Source organism: Salvelinus namaycush, chromosome 12 (assembly GCF_016432855.1).
Source record: "Salvelinus namaycush isolate Seneca chromosome 12, SaNama_1.0, whole genome shotgun sequence".
Lineage (NCBI taxonomy): Eukaryota > Metazoa > Chordata > Actinopteri > Salmoniformes > Salmonidae > Salvelinus > Salvelinus namaycush.
Window position 1 is genome coordinate 32,895,799 of NC_052318.1, and position 19,906 is coordinate 32,915,704.

Here is a 19,906-nt window from a genome sequence, read left to right on the forward strand (position 1 = left end):
AGCAGCCCATCTTCACCTTAGAAACTGACAGACATAGGCTACAACATTACATTCACACATAAAATAACACACGGCTTGCGAAAAGCACATTGTGCACGGGTTGACATGACACATATTCACACCAAACTCATTGAACTTCAACAGACAGGGTCCAAAAAAATCTTCAGAAATACATTAAACCATTTCAGGACTTGTATCAACTTTGCCGACTAGCCAGTTATAGCCTACTTATGAACAGTTTATTACAGGTATTAACCCTGTCACTTCATTAGGCTAGTCCTATTTCCCATCTTGAGGTCTGTATTTTCAATATTGTGAACTGTAAACTGAATTGGGATTGAGTTAAATTGGGATTTTGTCGGCGGTGGAAGTGTCCCAAAACTGTTTAACATTCCACTATGATCTTTTTTAAACAGATAGCCAGTCTATTCAATTACCACTCTATAACAGTTGCCTATTTAGCCTAAAGTTCTCTAATGCTTACTTTCATGTTGGTATTCCTTCAATCTCGCCTAGTTTCTCCTCTCCATCCCATCACTCTCCTCTTAATCTATAAATAGAAGCACCTTTGAAAATGGCTGCACCATCATCACTGTCTTATATGCCAGGTTGGCATGTGAGAAGGGAAATATGTAGAAGATGTATTCTCAGAAGCTGAACACTGTCAGGGTGTAACGGGATACCAAAGAGTCTGAGAGCAGTTTTGCAGTTATGTTCTATTTATTTCCTACAAGTTCGCAATTCTAAAGTTCAGGGGGGACTGGAAAGGGGAATGGAAACAATAGCAAAGTATGTAATCTGTCAGCAGGCTTTCCGCCTGCAATTAGAGGTGTTTGGAATGTTCACTCAGGATATGAGCTGCCTGGGTGCGGCGCTGTTCAGCGGCTGTGGTGCTGAATCTAGATGGTCTTCTCTTTACTTCGCTTTTCGCCTTTGCGGTATTGTCCATAGTGCTGAACTACCGTGCTCATGAGCGCAGCGCTGTTCAGTGGCAATGGTGCTGAATCAGCTGTCAGTCTTCTGTTTAGGCTAGCCTACTTCATGCTGGTCGCGGTACTGTCCACGGTGCTAAAAGGTGTGTGGACCTGAGCGCATTGCTGTTCAGTTGAACAGTGGTGTTAACGTTTCTGTTTACTTTGAGCTGAACTCGTAACTGCCCATGTTGCTGAATGTTTGTGAGGCGGTGAGGCATATCAATGGATTCCTGCAGGCTAGAGATATCTTCATTGTACTTGCGGCTTCTACAATGTCAGTTACAACGCAGGGAGGGGTCCAATGCTTGGGGTCTCAGTCATGCAGTCAACAGTCCATTACATGCTTTGTTACAGGTAGTATAAAAAGTTGTACATTACCTGGTTCCTTCTGAGAAGTGTTTGTACAAGTGTATTCGATGTCTGTATGTAGTCATAGGCTCTCCGTGAGTATACAGTTAAAGTCGGAAGTTTACATACACTTAGGTTGGAGTCATTAAAACTCGTTTTTCAACCACTCCACAATTTGTTTGTTAACAAACTAAAGTTTTGGCAAGTCGGTTAGAACATCTACTTTGTGCATGACACAATTGTTTACAGACAGATTATTTCACTTATCATTCAGTGCATCACAATTGCAGTGGGTCAGAAGTTTACATACACTAAGTTGACTGTGCCTTTAAACAGCTTGGAAAATTCCAGAAAATGATGTCATGGCTTTAGAAGCTTCTGATAGGCTAATTGACATATTTGAGTCAATTGGAGGTGTACCTGTGGATGTATTTCAAGGCCTACCTTCAAACTCAGTGCCTCTTTGCTTGACATCATGGGAAAATCAAAAGAAAAAGGAATAAAATTGTAGACCTCCACAAGTCTGGTTCATCCTTGGGAGCAATTTCCAAACGCCTGAAGGTACCACGTTCATCTGTATAAACAATAGTACGCAAGTATAAACATCATGGGACCACGCAGCCATCATACCGCTCAGGAAGGAGAAGCATTCTGTCTCCTAGAGATGAACATACTTTGGTGCGAATCAATCCCAGAACAACAGTAAAGGACCTTGTGAAGATGCTGGAGGAAACAGGTACAAAAGTATCTATACCCACTGTAAAACGAATCCTTTTATCGACATAACCTGAAAGGCCGCTAGGCAAAGAAGAAGCCACTGCTCCAAAACCGCCATAAAAAAGCCAGACTACGGTTTGCAACGGCACATGGGGACAAAGATCATACTTTTTGGAGAAATGTTCTGATGAAAAAAAAATAGAACTGTTTGGGCCATAATGACCATCGTTATGTTTGGAGGAAAAAGGGGGAGCTTGCAAGCCGAAGAACACCATCCCAAACGTGAAGCACGGGGGTGGCAGCATCATGTTGTGGGGGTGCTTTGCTGCAGGAGGGACTGGTGCACTTCATAAAATAGATGGCATCATGAGGAATTAAAATTATGTGGATTTATTGAAGCAACATCTCAAGACATCAGTCAGGAAGTTAAAGCTTGGTCGCAAATGGGTCTTCCAAATGGACAATGACCCCAAGCATACTTACAAAGTTGTGGCAAAATGGCTTAAGGACAACAAAGTCAAGGTATTGGAGTGGCCATCACAAAGCCCTGACCTCAATCCGATAGAAAATCTGTTGGCAGAACTGAAAAAGCGTGTGCGAGCAATGAGGCCTACAAACCTGATTCAGTTACACCATCTCTGTCAGGAGGAATGGGCCAAAATTCACCCAACTTATTGTGGGAAGCTTATGGAAGGCTACCTGAAACATTTGACCCAAGTTAAACAATTTAAAGTCAATGCTACCAAATACTAATTGAGTGTATGTAAACTTCTGACCCACTGGGAATGTGATGAAAGAAATAAAAGCTGAAATAAATCATTCTCTCTACTATTATTCTGACATTTCACATTCTTAAAATAAAGTGGTGATCCTAACTGACCTAAGACAGGGAATTTTTACTAGGATTAAATGTCAGGAATTGTGAAAACTGAGTTTAAATGTATTTGGCTAAGGTGTATGTAAACTTCTGACTTCAACTGTATGCAAATATCGCTATCGTAGAATGAATCATATCCACTAGGCTACTGTGTAGGCCTAAGCTCCAAACCAGGGAGATGGAAGAAATGAGAGAAAAGAAAGGGAAAGGGGGATACCTAGTCAGTTGTACAACTGAATGCCTTCAACTGAAATGTGTCTTCCGCATTGAACCCAACCCCTCTGAATCAGAGAGGTGCGGGGTGCTGTCTAAATCGAAAATAGCTGAGGGCATATGTGTAATACCCTTTCTAGATAAATAACTGACATTTTTAATGTATTCTCTATTCGACTCATACTCTTAACTTAATTGTACCATTAGTTAAAGGCCTACCTTTAGTGCTTTATACCCTTTCAAATCAAATCAAATGATATTCGTCACATGGGCTGAATACAACAGGTGTAGACCTTACCGTGAAATGCTTACTTACAAACGTTAACCAACAATGCAGTTCAAGAAATAGAGTTAAGAAAATATTTACAAAATAAAGTTTTAAAAAAGAAATACAAATAAGTAACACAACAAAATTACATAACAATAACGAGGCAATATACAGGGGGTACCAATACCAAGTCAATGTGCGTGGTACAGGTTAGTCGAGGTAATTTGTAAAGTGACTATTCATAGATAATAAACAGCGTGTAGCAGCACTGTAAAAACAAAGGGGGGGTGGGGTCAATGTAAAGCGTCCCGGTGGCCATTTTATTAATTGTTCAACAGTCTTATGGCTTGGGGTTAGAAGCTGTTAAGGAGCCTTTTGGTCCTAGACTTGGTGCTCTGGTACCGCTTGCCGTGCAGTAGCAGAGAGAACAGTCAATGACTTGGGTGACTGGAGTCTTTGACAATTTTTTGGGCCTTCCTCTGACACCACGTAGTACATAAACTCAACAAAAAAAGAAACGTCCTCTTACTGTGCATCTCCTCCTCATGGACTGCACCAGATTTGCCAGTTCTTGCTGTGAGATGTTACCCCACTCTTCCACCAAGGCACCTGCAAGTTCCTGGACATTTCTGGGGGGAATTGCCCTAGCCCTCACCCTCCGATCCAACAGGTCCCAGACGTGCTCAATGGGATTGAGATCCTGGCTCTTTGCTGGCCATGGCAGAACACTGACATTCCTGTCTTGCAGGAAATCACGCACAGAACAAGCAGTATGGCTGGTGGCATTGTCATGCTGGAGGGTCATGTCAGGATGAGCCTGCAGGAGGATGTCTTCCCTGTAATGCACAGCGTTGAGATCGCCTGCAATGACAACAAGCTCAGTCCGATGATGCTGTGACACACCGCCCCAGACCATGACGGACCCTCCACCTCCAAGTCGATCCCGCTCCAGAGTACAGGCCTCGGTGTAACGCTCATTCCTTCGACGATAAACGCAAATCCGACCATCACCCCTGGTGAGACAAAACCGCGACTTGTCAGTGAAGAGCACTTTTTGCCAGTCCTCTCTGGTCCGTCCAGCGATGGTGGGTTTGTGCCCATAGGCAAAGTTGTTACCGGTGATGTCTGGTGACGACCTGCCTTACAACAGGCCTACAAGCCCTCAGTCCAGCCTCTCTCAGCCTATTGCGGACAGTCTGAGCACTGATGGAGGGATTATGCTTTCCTGGTGTAACTCGGGCAGATGTTGTTGCCATCCTGTACCTGTCCCGCAGGTGGGATGTTCGGATGTACCGATCCTGTGCAGGTGGTGTTACATGTGGTCTGCTACTGCGAGGACGATCAGTTGTCCGTCCTGTCTCCCTGTAGCGCTGTCTTAGGCATCTCACAGTACAAACATTGCAATTTATTGCCCTGGCCACATTTGCAGTCCTCATGCCTCCTTGAAGCATGCCTAAGGCATGTTCACGCAGATGAGCAGGGACCCTGGGCATCTTTTTTTGGTGTTTTTCAGAGTCAATAGAAAGGCCTCTTTAGTGTCCTAAGTTTTCATAACTGTAACCTTAATTGCCTTCCGTCTGTAAGCTGTTAGTGTCTTAACGGCCGTTCCACATGTGCATGTTCATTAATTTTTATGGTTCATTGAACAAGCATGGGAAAAACCCTTTACAAGGAAGATCTGTGAAGAAATTTGGATTTTTACGAATTATCTTTGAAAGACAGGTTTCTGAAAAAGGGGCGTTTCTTTTTTTTCTGAGTATAGGTCCTAGATGTCAGGAAGCTTGGCCCCAGTGATGTACTGGGCCGTATGCATTACCCTCTGTAGCGCCTTTACGGTCAAATGCCAAGCAGTTGCCATACCAGGTGGTGATGCAACCGGTCATGATGCTCTCGATGGTGCAGCTGTAGAACTTTTTGAGGATCTTGGGACCCATGCCAAATCTTTTCAGTCTCCTGAGGGGAAAAGGTGTTGTCATGCCCTCTTCACAACTGTCTTGGAGTGTTTGGACCATGATAGTTTGTGGCCCTTTGAAGGGAAACAGGTCACGCTAGGCATATGGAGCACCAGTAGATCTACACTTTTAGAAGAAGAAAAATCCAAAAGGGTTCTTCGGTTGTCCCCATAGGATAAATAGTTTTGCTTAGAGGTACAACCCTTTTTGGTTCTAGGTAGAACCCTTTGGATTCCATGTAGAACACTGTGGAAATGGTTATTCTTGGATTCCAAAATGGTTATACCTTGAACCAACAGGGTTCTATCTAGAACCAAAACTGGTTCTGCAAAGAGTCCTCTTATGGGGAAAGTCCCATTTATGGTTCAAGATAGCATCTTTTTTTCTAAGAGTGTAGCCTACTTAAGAAATGTGCCAGAGATATAATGAATAATCAACTTAATAAGAATCATATCCAAGATAATGTAGCTTATGGTGAGTCCCTTTTAATATTTATTAATATTTGGAGAGTCCACACCTTGCTTTTCATATTTCACAGCCCCTGAATAGCCAGATGTGGTAATCAACAGACGCTTTCGGAAAGGCCCTTCCATCTCTACAGTATGTAGACCTACAGGCCTCCTCCCATGGTCTCGAAAGTCAAAAGACAATGGGCTTGTTCGACATTGCAGCCAACGGTGCAGGCAACTACCGACTGACTGATCTACAAGAACATTGAATCATAAATAACTACTCATTATTATTTGTAGATCAGTCAGTCACAATTTACCCATGATACATTACAGTTTTGATCCTCTTCGATGACAGCCATAGTCAGAAGACATATAAGGAGCGTATCAGATACACAAATTCTGGGCAGGCGTGTGTAGAACATCAGATCTTTTCAACACAGGAGGTTGGTGGCACCTTAGTTAGGGAGGATGGGCTCATGGTAATGGCTGGAGCGGAATCAGTGGAATGGTATCAAATACATCATGCCATTCCATTCGCGCCGTTCCAACCATTGTTATGAGCTGTCCTCTCAGCAGCCCCCACTGCTTTCCAATGCCTGGATAAGCTTTCTTATCTTCTAATATGAGCAGGCTTGCGCAGAATGTGTATCTGGAATGCATGCATTCATGTAAGATGTAAATGGGCCTCCAAGCTGGTACATTGCGATCGACATGATTTCCCGAAACTTGCCAAGCACTCCATGCATTGTCTCCCTGTTATGAGCTGTCACCAATGGCTGTCATCAGAGACGGAAGAGGAAGTGCCACTCGCTGTTTTTTTGTTTTGTTTTCTGGTTCAATGAAAGTCAATGAAACAAGTAGACCAGGCTGACCTGCTATTGCATTGGTGTCTATGGGAGACACCCAGTTAAGTAGACTGGAACTTAACATTTTTTCCAATGGTAAATGGCCTGAGTGAACTATCTTTAGTTACCCACCAACTTTTCTGTCACTTGACAGTCTAGACCAGGGGTGTCAAACTCATTCCATGGAGGACCTATTGTCTGCAGGTTTTTGGTTTTTCCTTTCAATTAAGCCCTAGACAACCAGGTGTGGGGAGTTCCTTACTAATTAGAGACCTTAATTCATTAATCAAGTACAAGGGGAGAGCGAAAACCCGCACTCGGCCCTCCGTGGAATGAGTCTGACACCTGTGGTCTAGACTCTAGAGTTTAGACTGAGTAGTATAGACACAGATAGAACAATGAGCCAGATGTTTCACCAGATGTATACATCTGAGCCAAATATGGTGATGAGAGGAAGCCCAGTGGCCGGCAGTGGGAGAAGATTGAGTGAGATGGATTTCGGCCAACATTCTGCTAATTTTCTCATCGATGAAACCTTTGATCTCAATATAGTTTTCTGTTCCTAAAACTAGAATCTGTTACAGAGTGGACTAAGTTTTGTAGATTTTACCGTTTGCCAAAGTTTCTGAAAATTAGAAGGAGTGCAAGGGCGAATTGAGTTATTGCAAACGTGCACTTCACGAAGTAGGCATTCCCTAATGGAAATATGAAAATAAATGCTCAAACACACCAATAGGATCTCACTAGCTCGTACTTGGCTCTGCCCACCTCCTTGCTTGTTCTGCCCACTATGATTATTTTGCTCCCGTTGAAAATGACAGACTGCGGTTTTGGGGCCGTCGTTGACTGAGGTTGGTGGATGAAGGAGTTGTGACACTTCTTATGCTCTCAAAATGTTGGCACCCGGAGAATACACGTTTCAGAGGTGAGCAGGACGATCAAGAGATGGAGTTATGTTGGGATGCCACCAGGCCGCTAGCAAAGCCGGGAGAAGAGAAATATTGGGACAGGAACACGGAAAGGTGGATTTCAGAGGAGGAATGGAGGAGTGAAAAGAGAAAGGAGAGGCCAAAGGGAATGAGGAAAGCTGAGATTAAATCTGAATTTGATGAAGATAGCGATTAAAAGGGAGATGGTCTGTCGAAGAAGACTGGGTTCAAGTACAAACAGAGTGAGATGTCTGCCAGACCGAGTTCTGTAGGTAAAATGGAAGTGAATGAGGGAGATTTAAGTGAGATGAAAGGTGCGGTGAGTCTTGCATCGATGGACATGGTTATAATAAAGTTGAGTTTGGCCCAGTGGGAGTGAGATTCAGGCCTTTTGGCTGTTCCATATGTGGTATCAGGTTGGGTGGAAAAGATGTTGAGTACAGTTAAATCAGTGAAGGTAACCCAAAGTGGACTTGTAATGTTTGTCTGTGTTTCTTCCGCCAAAAGGGAACAGCCACGCAACTCGGGTCAAGTACCGTTTCTTCATTTGCTCTTAGGAACAGGGCACCATTGAAAGGTTTGATTTCTGGGGTACCGTTTAGTGTGGAGGTGGAGCAACTGAAGTTGAACATCCCTGGTGTTTGTGACACCCGACGTTTGGTGCGACGCAGGCCCGGTAGGGAGTGTGGTGAAGCAGAGTCGTCACAGTCTGTCCTTTTGCGTTTTGAATCAGAGTCATGTTAGGATATATCAGTAATCCTGTTAGAGCATTTGTGCCGAATCCACTGCGGTGTTTCAGGTGCAATGCTTATGGTCATGTAGCAGCAGTGTGTAGGAGGGAGATTCCAAGATGTGGGAAGTGTGCAGGAGTGCATGGGATAGAGGATTATGTTGTTTCGGTGGAAAGAGTTGTCTGTGTCAACTGTAGGGCTGCCTATGTTGCTGGGGATCAGAAGTGTCCGGTGCAAGAGAGGCAGGTTGAGGTGGCCAGAGTACTGCAGAAGGTGTCGTATGCTGAGGCAGTGAAGAAAGTAGAGGAGGATGGGTCAAGAGTGAGGAATCCTGAGATGATCCCTGTGAGTAGTAGATCTGTGCCAGCACAGAAGGATAAGCAAACGAGTGATATATATATATTTTTTTTTTTTTTTCACCTTTATTTAACCAGGTAGGCCAGTTGAGAACAAGTTCTCATTTACAACTGCGACCTGGCCAAGATAGAGCAAAGCAGTGTGACACAAACAACACAGAGTTACACACGGGATAAACAAATGTACAGTCAATAACACAATAGAAAAGTCTATATACAGTGTGTGCAAATGTAGTAAGATTAAGGAGGTAAGGCAATTAATAGGCCATAGTGGCGAAATAATTACATGTTAACAATTAAACACTGGAGTGATAGATGTGCAGAAGATGAATGTGCAAGTAGAGATACTGGGGTGCAAAGGAGCAAAAAAAAGAACAAAATGGGGATGAGGTACTTGGGTGGGCTATTTACAAATGAGCTATGTACAGGTGCAATGATCGTTAAGCTGCTCTGACGGCTGATACTTAACGTTAGTGAGGGAGATATAAGTCTCCAGCTTCAGTGATTTTTGTTTTGTTATTCGTTCCAGTCATTGGCAGCAGAGAACAGGAAGGACAGGCGGCCAAAGGAGGAGTTGGCTTTGGGGGTGACCAGTGAAATATACCTGCTGGAGCGCGTGCTACGGGTGGGTGTTGCTATGGTGACCAGTGAGCTGAGATATGGCGGGGCTTTACCTAGCAAAGACTTATAGATGACCTGGAGCCAGTGGGTTTGGCGACAAATATGAAGCGAGGGCCAGCCAATGAGAGGTAGGTAGTATATGGGGCTTTGGTGACAAAATGGATGGCACTGTGATAGACTACATCCAATTTGCTGAGTAGAGTGTTGGAGGCTATTTTGTAAATGACATCGCCGAAGTCAAGGATTGGTAGGATAGTCAGTTTTACGAGGGTATGTTTGGCAGCATGAGTGAAGGAGGCTTTGTTGCGAAATAGGAAGCCAATTCTAGATTTCATTTTGGATTGGAGATGCTTAATGTGAGTCTGGAAGGAGAGTTTACAGTCTAACCAGACACCTAGGTATTTGTAGTTGGTTTCGTCTGCGTAGAGGTGGATCAGAGAATCACCAGCAGCAAGAGCGACATCATTGATGTATACAGAGATAAGAGTCGACCCTAGAATTGAACCCTGTGGCAGCCCCATAGAGACTGCCAGAGGTCCAGATAACAGGCCCTCCAATTTGACACACTGAACTCTATCAGAGAAGTAGTTGGTGAACCAGGCGAAGCAGTCATTTGAGAAACCAAGGCTGTTGAGTCTGCCGATAAGAATGCGGTGATTGACAGAGTCGAAAGCCTTGGCCAGGTCGATGAAGATGGCTGCACAGTACAGTCTTTTATCAATGGCGGTTATGATATCCTTTAGGACCTTGAGCGTGGCTGAGGTGCACCCATGACTATCTCGGAAATCAGATTGCATAGCGGAGAAGGTACGGTGGGATTCGAAATGGTCGGTGATCTGTTTGTTAACTATACAGAAACCATTCTGTATACTTCTGGCCCATCTTTGGACACTGTGTTAACAAACCTCCAGACGAGCTTCAATGCCATACAACACTCCTTCCGTGGCCTCCAACTGCTCTTAAATGCAAGCAAAACTAAATGCATGCTCTTCTACTGATCGCTGGCCGCACCCGCCCACCCGTCTAGCATCACTGCTCTGGACGGTTCTGACTTAGAATATGTCGACAACTACAAATACCTAGGTGTCATATTCGTCGCCAAACCCACTGGCTCCAGGGCATCCATAAGTCTTTGCTAGGTAAAGCCCCGTCTTATCTCAGCTCACTGGTCACCATAGCAACAACCTTGGCTTCCGAAGACTTTAGAAAGGCAGAGTAGGATAGATATAGGTCTGTAACAGTTTGGGTCTAGAGTGTCACCCCCTTTGAAGAGGGGGATGACCGCGGCAGCTTTCCAATCTTTAGAGATCTCAGACGATACGAAAGAGAGGTTGAAAAGGCTAGTAATAGGGGTTGCAACAATTGCGGTGGATAATTTTAGGAAGAGAGGGTCCAGATTGTCTAGCCCAGCTGATTTGTAGGGGACCATATTTTGCAGCTCTTTCAGAACATCAGCTATCTGGATTTGGGTGAGGTTTGGGAAAGTTGCTGTGGGGGGTGCAGAGCTGTTGACTGGGTAGGGGTAGCCAGGTGGAAAGCATGGCCAGCCGTTAAAAAAAAAATGCTTATTGAAATTCTCGATTATCGTAGATTATTGGTGGTGACAGTGTTTCCTAGCCTCAGTGCAGTGGGCAGCTGGGAGGAGGTGCTCTTATTCTGCATGGACTTTATAGTGTCCCAGAACTTTTTGCAATTAGTGCTACAGGATGCAAATGTCTGTTTGAAAAAGCTAGCCTTTGCTTTCCTAACTGCCTGTGTATATTGGTTCCTGACTTCCCTGAAAAGTTGCATATCGCGGGGCTATTCGATGCTAATGCAGTACGCCACAGGATGTTTTTGTGCTGGTCAAGGGCAGTTAGGTCTGGAGTGAACCAAGGGCTATATCTGTTCTTAGTTCTACATTTTTTGAATGGGGCATGCTTATTTAAGATGGTGAGGAAAGCATTTTTAAAGATTAACCAGGCATCCTCTACTGACGGAATGAGGTCAATATCCTTCCAGGATACCCGGGGCAGGTCGATTAAAAAGGCCTGCTCGCTGAAGTGTTTCAGGGAGCGTTTGACAGTGATGAGTGGTGGTCGTTTGACCGCTGACCCATTACGGACGCAGGCAATCCTGGTTGAAGACAGCAGAGGTGTATTTGAAGGGCATGTTGGTCAGGATGATATCTATGAGGGTGCCCGTGTTTACGGATTTAGGGTTGTACCTGGTGGGTTCCATGATAATTTGTGTGAGATTGAGGTCATCTAGCTTAGATTGTAGGACGGCCGGGGTGTTAAGCATATCCCAGTTTTGATCACCTAACAGTACAAACTCTGAAGATAAATTAGGGGCAATTAATTCACATATGGTGTCCAGGGCACAGCTGGGGGCTGAGGGGGGTCTATAACAAGTGGCAACAGTGAGAGACTTATTTCTGGAAAGGTGGATTTTTAAAAGTAGAACCTCGAACTGTTTGGGTACAGACCTGGATAGCATGACAGAACTCTGCAGCTAACTCTGCAGTAGATTGCAACTCCACCCCCTTTGGCAGTTCTATCTTGGCGGAAAATGTTGTAATTTTTGGTGGCCTTCCTAAGCCAGGATTCAGACACGGCTAGGATATCAGGGTTGCTAAAGGAGTGAGTAAAACAAACATAGGGAGGAGGCTTCTGATGTTAACATGCATGAAACCAAGGCTTTTGCGGTTACAGAAGTCAACAAAGGATAGCGCCTGGGAATAGGAGTGGAGCTAGGCACTGCAGGGCCTGGGTTAACCTCTACATCACCAGTGGAACAGAGGAGGAGTCGGATAAGGGTACGGCTAAAGGCTATAAGAACTGGTCGTCTAGTTTGTTGGGGACAGAGAATAAAAGGAGCAGATATATGCTTCAGTAAGGTTGGCTTCTTATCATTCATAGCAATGGTAATCAACCGTATCGCTGAAATGGAACGTAAATCACAGAAAATAGATGTTGTGGTGGCAGCTGCAGAGATGTACTTGAGTGTATGAGATACAGGGTGTGTTGAGTGGTGGTGTTCTGTCCTCCCAGCCCATTGGCATGGTGCAGGAGCAGATAGGGTCAAAGTAGTGGAAAGGGGTAGGGTTAGGGTTAGTTGGGTGTTTTTTTATTTTCCTTTTATGCCATTTTGTATCACAAAGTATAATGGAATTATACTATTGTCCAATTGGGGGCGGTAATGCAACATATTGAACGCCAAACGCAGTTAAACCACACAGAAGAAGAAGAAGAAGAAGAAGAAGCCAGGCTGCGATCTATCGTTTGACCAAATACTTTTTATAGCTAAACCAAGATAGACCACAGCCCGTCGTTTCTATTGGGAACAAATGAGTCATAGTGGGCAGAACAAGCAAGGAGGTGGGCAGAGCCAAGCACAAGCTAGCGAGGTCGTATTGGCGCGTTCTAACAGACATTTGCACATTTCCGTTAAGTGTGCGGGTGCAATAACCCAATTCGCCTTTGCACTCCTTCTAAACAACGCAATTTTTAAAATCTTTGACAAAAGGTAAAGTCTAAAAAACTTTGTTCGCTCTGCTCGTAACAGATTATAGTGTTTGGGAAAATTCTGCAGAATGTTGGACAAAATCAATCTAACGTCATCACTACCATATTTATTAATGAGTGGAAACGCCAAGCGGATGCTTCATATTTATACATTCAGTGAAATATCTCTCATTGTTCTATCTGCGGTTTGACTGTTGATCCGGAAACTCACCGAGGGACATACTCTTCCGCTCCGAGATTTGTTCTAGTAGATAGATGATCTTGAGTTACTATTAAAGATAATAGTATTGTTAATATATTAACTTGTTCTACTGTCAATGGTTCAACATATTAGACACACTAACAATAGCTCGTTAGTGTGTCAAAGTGTTGGGGGGTGGAAGTGAATCGTTATTTGCCATATATGCAACTTGAACTGTGGTCGAAGTAGGCTACGTCCATGCAGGGTATAACGTTAGGTCTACTAGGCTACTCCGGACAGTCGATCGAAGTAACCTACGTCCATGCAGGGTATAACGTTAGGTCTACTAGGCTACTCCGGACAGTCAATCGAAGTAGCCTACGTCCATGCAGGGTATAACGTTAGGTCTGCTAGGCTACTCCGGACAGTTGCTCTGTGAACAATTTAGGGGAAATGACAGGAAAGGTAACAAGAATCAAATCCTTTTCCGATTAAATGTAATTTAACCAGTTTGCCAAAATGCATTCTAGTTTGTCTAGATTGTCAAGTAAACTTTTTGGTGGATTATCGATTTTACATTTAACACATTGCCCTGATCTTTTGATTGATATTCCGTAGGCTAGACATAATGATATATTGATGCACAGACATTAGGGCTATCGCCAATGCTAAAGTCACAAGTAAAGTTGAATTTAGATTAGTGATGTAGACTACCACTTTGTCATCTCAAGTCTCCAACAAGTGTAGTAGCCTAGCCTAAAGACCTACACGTCCCCAAGACGATCTCATTTGAAACACACAAATTGCTGACAGAGATGGGAATGCCTGATCATATTGAACTGGATCTCTTTTTGCTCTTTAGGTTGAAGGGATGAAGCAGAAAAAGACTAAATTGAAGGATTTCCTAGAGAATATCAGTGTACTGCAATGGATACTGACCTTCCTCTTATTAGGTGAGACCCCATATTTGCATGTATCTGTGCTTGTACATTTGTGTGAGGGGGAAACATGCTTTTTAATTAAATGTTTTTAACCTTTATTTAACTAGGCAAGTCAGTTAAGAACAAATTCTTATTTACAATGACTGCCTACACCGGCCAAACCCTAACCCAGACAATGCTGGGCCAATTGTTCACCGCCCTATGGGACTCCCAATCACAGCCGGATGTGATACAGCCTGGGTCTGTAGTGACATCTCTAGCGCTTAGATGCAGTGCCTTAGGCCACTGTGCCACTCGGGAGCCCTTATGCTGACTGGCATTGAGCAAAATGTATGTGTCATATTTTGCATCCCTCCCTGTGGACCCGCTCACCATTCCCTATTCCTCAGGTCTGGCTTGTATTGGGTTGATGGTGTACCTTATGTTTACCTCTCTGTGGCCACTGCCTACTCTCTACTTCATATGGCAGTTGAAGGACTGGCACACACCTGAAAGAGGTACTGGCATACTGAATGTTGCCCTGAATTCTTCAATGTTGTGCATTTTTCAAGTGATACTAATCTCTTCTAAGATCTCTTTTAACTCTCAAGTAAACAAAAAATGGAATTCCCGAATGTGTGCAACTTAATTTGCTTGTGTGAAAGTTCTGCTCTGTCACCACCAGGGGGCAGGAGAACTGCATTTGTGAGAAACTGGAAAATGTGGAAACACGTAAGGGACTACTTCCCAATGAAGGTATGTTGATGATGACAAGCTTTGTAAATTGACCGGAATTATTGTTTTGTTTTTTATCTTAATCATTTTAAACACCCTGCTTCTTTCCCCCAATCTGTATCTCTCTCCCTGCCTTTGTTCAGTTGGTGAAGACAGCGGAGTTGAATCCAAACAAGAACTACATCTTAGGGTGTCATCCTCATGGGGTCATGAGTATGGGAGCCTTTACCTCTTTCAGCACTGAGGCCTGTGGCTTTATGGACCTCTTCCCTGGGGTGCGCTCCTGCCTCTGCATACTAAGTGGCATCTTCAAGGTCCCCCTCTACAGGGAATATGCCATGGCCACAGGTATATATGGCTTCCAGGGAAGTTTAGCTCTCTGGAAGCTGTAGTAGTGGATATTGTAAGGAGATGTAAATGTTTTCTGTGAGGAAAAGGGATGTTGTGTTGTTGCCAATCAATCACCATTAATTCCCCCCTTAATGTAACACAATATCCTTCTACTCGCCTCTGTTCAATAAATTACTCTCTGTCTGTCTCTCTGTCTGTTATTCCTCTCATCAGGTTGTTATCCAGTCAGCAAGCCAAGTCTAGAGCACCTTCTATCTAAAAGTGGGAAAGGCAATGCGGTAGTGATTGTGATAGGGGGCGCTGCTGAGTCTCTGCTGAGTCTGCCTGGGGTCAATACTGTGTATATGAAGCAGAGGAAAGGCTTCGTCCGGGTGGCCCTGGAGTTTGGGTGAGTTATCTATCTTATGGATGGACCAGTAGTGAGAGGCCACGAATGCACAAGAAAGCAGTGTTGTAGTTATAAAAAAAATACAACCATACATCACATAGCTACATCATTGATCCACTGAACTGACTGGCTAACTGCTTTTGGCTGTGTTTAAGAATTACTTTGTTGTACATTTATTAGATAACAACCCAGTGGGTCAGTTCTCATCTCTCGTTGTTCCTCAGAGCTGACCTGGTGCCTGTCTACTCGTATGGGGAGAACAATATCTTCCGCCAGGTGATCTTCACAGAGGACAGTTTGGGCTGGAGGTTGCAGCAACTCTTTAAGAAGCTCATGGGCTTTGCCCCCTGTCTGTTCGTGGGTGAATGCTGGTTCTGGATGCCTTACCACTGCCCTGTCACCACTGTCGGTCAGTGACTATGTCAATGAAATGCCTTGCTTAATTTACTGATTAACTTGTCATTTTGAAAATGCACAGCGTTGTCTTATGATCTACAATGTCTTCCAGAGTTGCAATCGGTTACTGAGGTATAGCTTTTTTCTGTTACACAGTAGTTTGCAAAAGTAGTGGCTTCAGAAGTGTTTTAGTAACTTTTAGTGAGTTTTAAAGTTACTTTAGTAATTCACTAGATTAGAAAACCGCTTCGAGTGACTCTGATTATAGAACGCAGCTTGTGTAGCTTTGAACAAATGCTCTCTTTCTTTGTATGCACAGCAACATAGTGTTAAGTATCTCACTCTGCTCCACCCATTTTTGTGTATTCCTCTCCAGTGGGTAGTCCTATCCCAGTGCCAAAGCGGCCTTCCCCCACTCAGGAGGAAGTGGATCACTACCATGGCCTCTACATGGAGGCCCTGGCCAAGCTTTTCCATGGACACAAGGCCAGCTGTGGACTCTCAGACAGCCATGAGCTGCGCATCATATAGGCCAATCATTTAGACTGCTCCCACAAGGACTATGTGAATGATGTGATTTGTCATGGTGTCTTTCTGTCAGATACTGTAGCCAACCGATCTCCACAGTGAGACTACTTGAATGAACATATTCCAACTCAGGATCCAGCGATGTCCCAATCATTGATCCCTGGATCCACTAAGCTGCCTGGCTAATAACTTTTGACTGTATTTACTGTAAGGGAACAGTGCATGTGCTTTAATGTACCAGTAATTTAACCACTTTGGTAAGGGTTTTTTCAGTTCAGGTACACAACATTTTTTCTTGAGGCAAGCCGAAGTCGGTATTCAACAGTAGGATTCTTCAGTAAATTCTTTGTTGTCATTCAGCAAGAGGCGACTCATTTTCATGCACATTTTTTCATTGAGAAATACTGCACCAAACATCTTTAAATGTAAAATGCGTAACTAAGATCTCCTCGGCAAAAACGTCAAAATTAATGACATTTCTTGAGTCATCTTAGATGAATTCTGACTATTTTGAGAAAGTGTATACTGGCTAGAACTTTGGCTAGCCAACCAGCCGAACTGAAGCATACCGACGCCTTCCACTCGTCCAACATCCCACATCTCAATGTTATTACCCCCAAAAGCTGTTAAGTACAACACGCACACACCACAACTCAACAACTTTTGGGGGTAATAATATTGATTGATACTGGCAAGAGGCACAGTGCAACAGGTAGATAATTATATTTTTTGTAGTTGTAATGTGTGTATTATATATCCCTCCTATCCATCACAGACCATTAGAGGTGGAGGAGGTGGTGGTGGTGGTACAGGTTGCCATGGAGATGAATGGACGAGTGGAATGCCCTGCAGGAGTTGAGTCACCCAAGGTGGAGTTTAACCTCCATAAGCCTGACAGCATGGTGCCCTCTAAAGGCGTCATTATGCTTCAGTTTGGGTGGCACCTAGCCGAACCGAACGAGTGTGCTCGCATACTCCATTGTTTGAAAAATGAGAAAAAAGTGTCAATAGTACTGTTTGTCCATTTTGAGACGCCGTAGCCAGTATACACTTTCTCAAAATAGTCCGAATTAATCTAAGATAACTGAAGAATTTTACATCTGAAAAAGAATGCACCAAACATCTTAGTTAATGAAAAAAATTGCATGAAAATGAGTCGTCTCATTAAATGACAACATAGACGTCATTAAAGAATCCCTACTGTTGACCAATCACCGACGAAGGGGCGTAGACTTCAGCTCCGAACTTCGGCTCGCCTCCAGAAAAACATTTGTGTTCCCGAACAGCCGAAAAAACCCTCACCGAAGTCCATAACGAACAAAAACGTCACAAAATGTTGTCTTAATTAATGCACGAACTCTACTGAACAGTTTCGGCTGGGAAGCATGATGACGCCTTTAAGATACACTCCATTTCATAACAAACAGAGATTGATTGTGTGATTTAGGATTTATAAGGAAATACTGTGCATACACTTCTACATGAATGTGGATGCTACCATGATTATGGGTAGTCCTGAATGAATCGTGAATAATGATGAGGGAGAAAGTTAGAGACATAAATATCAGACACCTGTGAAAGGAGGGAGAGAGGGAGTCATTGCTAAATTATGAGTGGAGAAACTCTCACACGTTCTACCCATCACAACACTAACAACATTCAACCAAAAGAGAAGAGACCAGGTACACCCTCTGCAGTGCCAGTGGTGTACCTGGTTTCATGTTGCGTGCCCAGGCAGCGGACACAGCAGTAGCGCGCCCCACAGGAATTGCAGGTGTAGGGAGACCGGAAGCCACACATGGCACAAAAGTGACGCTGGGGCAGTTTGGAGGGCTCGGCACAGGCAGTCGGGTCCCTCATTCCGAATCAGTTCCTATAGCGAGCAGCTGGAGATGAAAGGAAACAGAAGGATTGTGAAGAGAAGGAGCAGATGATTAAAGAGAGGGGAGGAAAGCTGGGCCATACTTATGGACCTCACCTCTTCTTTTTTTTCTGAAATCTCAATTTGAAATGATCTCCTCGTGTCTTCCTCTTCTTGCCTGAGGACATAAGTGGAGTGAGCCAGGAATGGACAGATCAGTCATTGCAAAACTTGTGTATTAGGTATCTCTGATCTGATTATGTTTGCTTTAGACTCATGGCTGTCCTCAAACTGGGGGAGCCTCTTGGTCAGCTGGTTTAGGCTGGAATGAGGATCACCAATTGTCATTTTCCAAGTGTCTAGCTGTCTGGTTAAAAGCCAAGTTATGCTTGATCCGTAAATGTGGTCGGAGGCTTCGTTTGGAGGTTGTGACGCAATTGTGGAGCCTCCGGAAGCATGCAGAGGCCAAATCAAGCTCCACGCACCTCTCAAATGTTGTAACAATGGGGCGGGCTCCGTATAGCTCCGCATTGACGTGATTGGTTGAAGCATTTTGTCTTCTTTTGACTATACTCCAAAAGTTTGGATTTGAAATCAACTTTAATTATCTTCATCCATATTGGGTGAACCGTATAGAAATTACAGCACTTTTGGTACATAGTCCCCCCATTTTAGGGGAGCAAAGGTATTGGGACAAATCCACTTATGTGTATTAAAGTAGTAAGAAGTTAGGTATTTGGTCCTATGGGGGCGGTACTTGTATAAACACATACTTATTTTTTGAATATTATTTTAGTTATTTGCAACAAGGAAAACTAAGTGATAGACGACAATAGAGATAAAAACCAATTAAAACAACAAAATAAACAGTGTGCATGTCTGGTTGAAACCCCAGGGGGTTATATGAAAACGTCACATCAAAATAAACAATATACAATACATAAGTACAAAAATAAAAAAGGTTTGTTAAAACAGATAACAAAACGTACTAATTATAAATGTATAAATTAATTGTAATCATGAAAAAAATATATATGTTTTTGTTTTTATATATTTGGGTGAGTGTATTGACACCATATGGAGGAGATTACAGAGTAGTTTGGTTCATCAGGCTGACCCCAAGTCTTTGCTTGAAGTTATTGAAGGATGATGATGTTTTGGCAATGTGAAGATAAGAATTCGAAGGTATGGTACCTCCAAATCTGACAGCGACCTGGCAATGTGAGGTCTTGTGTTATATAGGTGGATTTCAGAATTAACCTGGAAGAAACCATTGAAGGGTTTAAGTAAACTGTCTGGGCTGTATAAATATTTGTAGATAGAAGTGCATAATTGGACATTAATGTTGTAAATAGACAACATATTGAATTTCTTAAACAAAGGTGCAGATTGTGCCAGGTAATTAGAGGTGGCCAGTCTTGAAAATGTATTTTGAATTGTACTGGAATTTTTTAAAAGCACAAAGCTTTTCTAATAACTTTTCTGTGTTCATGCAAGTGACTGACTGAACAAATCCTCACTGTCAGTAGCTGCATTTTGACAGTACGTGAAGGCCTTTGTTTTGAGGATGAAAGATATCTGTTTCAAGATCTCAGCTTAGAGAGAAGAAGCCTCGTGAGGTATTGGTCTATCACATGTTATGAGCCAGTATTGGTCAGTCACATGAATGAAACAAAATGGTAATGATTAATTAATTATGCTAAATCATGGAAATATAACTTGTCTGTGTATATCCCTATTTAAGACAACTGCTGGGA

The 19,906-nt window shown here is 43.4% G+C and overlaps 1 protein-coding gene across 2 annotated transcripts; it reads left to right on the forward strand.

Annotated features, from left to right (window-relative positions):
- The first annotated feature begins 12,710 nt into the window (after positions 1-12,710).
- mogat3b (monoacylglycerol O-acyltransferase 3b) lies at positions 12,711-16,668 on the forward strand. Of its 2 annotated transcripts, none has more exons than XM_039005544.1 (8): positions 12,711-12,790; positions 13,833-13,923; positions 14,301-14,408; positions 14,576-14,646; positions 14,769-14,973; positions 15,190-15,364; positions 15,589-15,773; positions 16,137-16,668. In XM_039005544.1, exons 2-8 carry the CDS (start codon positions 13,842-13,844, stop codon positions 16,289-16,291), a joined length of 981 nt encoding a protein of 326 aa, XP_038861472.1. In that variant the 5' UTR covers positions 12,711-12,790; positions 13,833-13,841; the 3' UTR covers positions 16,292-16,668. The 2 variants fall into 2 exon arrangements, with proteins under 2 accessions (XP_038861472.1, XP_038861471.1); XM_039005543.1 differs by lacking the exon at positions 12,711-12,790 and adding an exon at positions 12,989-13,435.
- The last annotated feature ends 3,238 nt before the right edge of the window (positions 16,669-19,906 follow it).

What these genes read in the sequence shown, in the direction of transcription:
- mogat3b (XM_039005543.1), top strand. An exon ending in CTGGCACACACCTGAAAGAG is followed by an intron (nt 14,409 to 14,575) that starts GTACTGGCATAC and finishes TGTCACCACCAG; the next exon opens with GGGGCAGGAGAACTGCATTT. An exon ending in GGGACTACTTCCCAATGAAG is followed by an intron (nt 14,647 to 14,768) that starts GTATGTTGATGA and finishes GCCTTTGTTCAG; the next exon opens with TTGGTGAAGACAGCGGAGTT.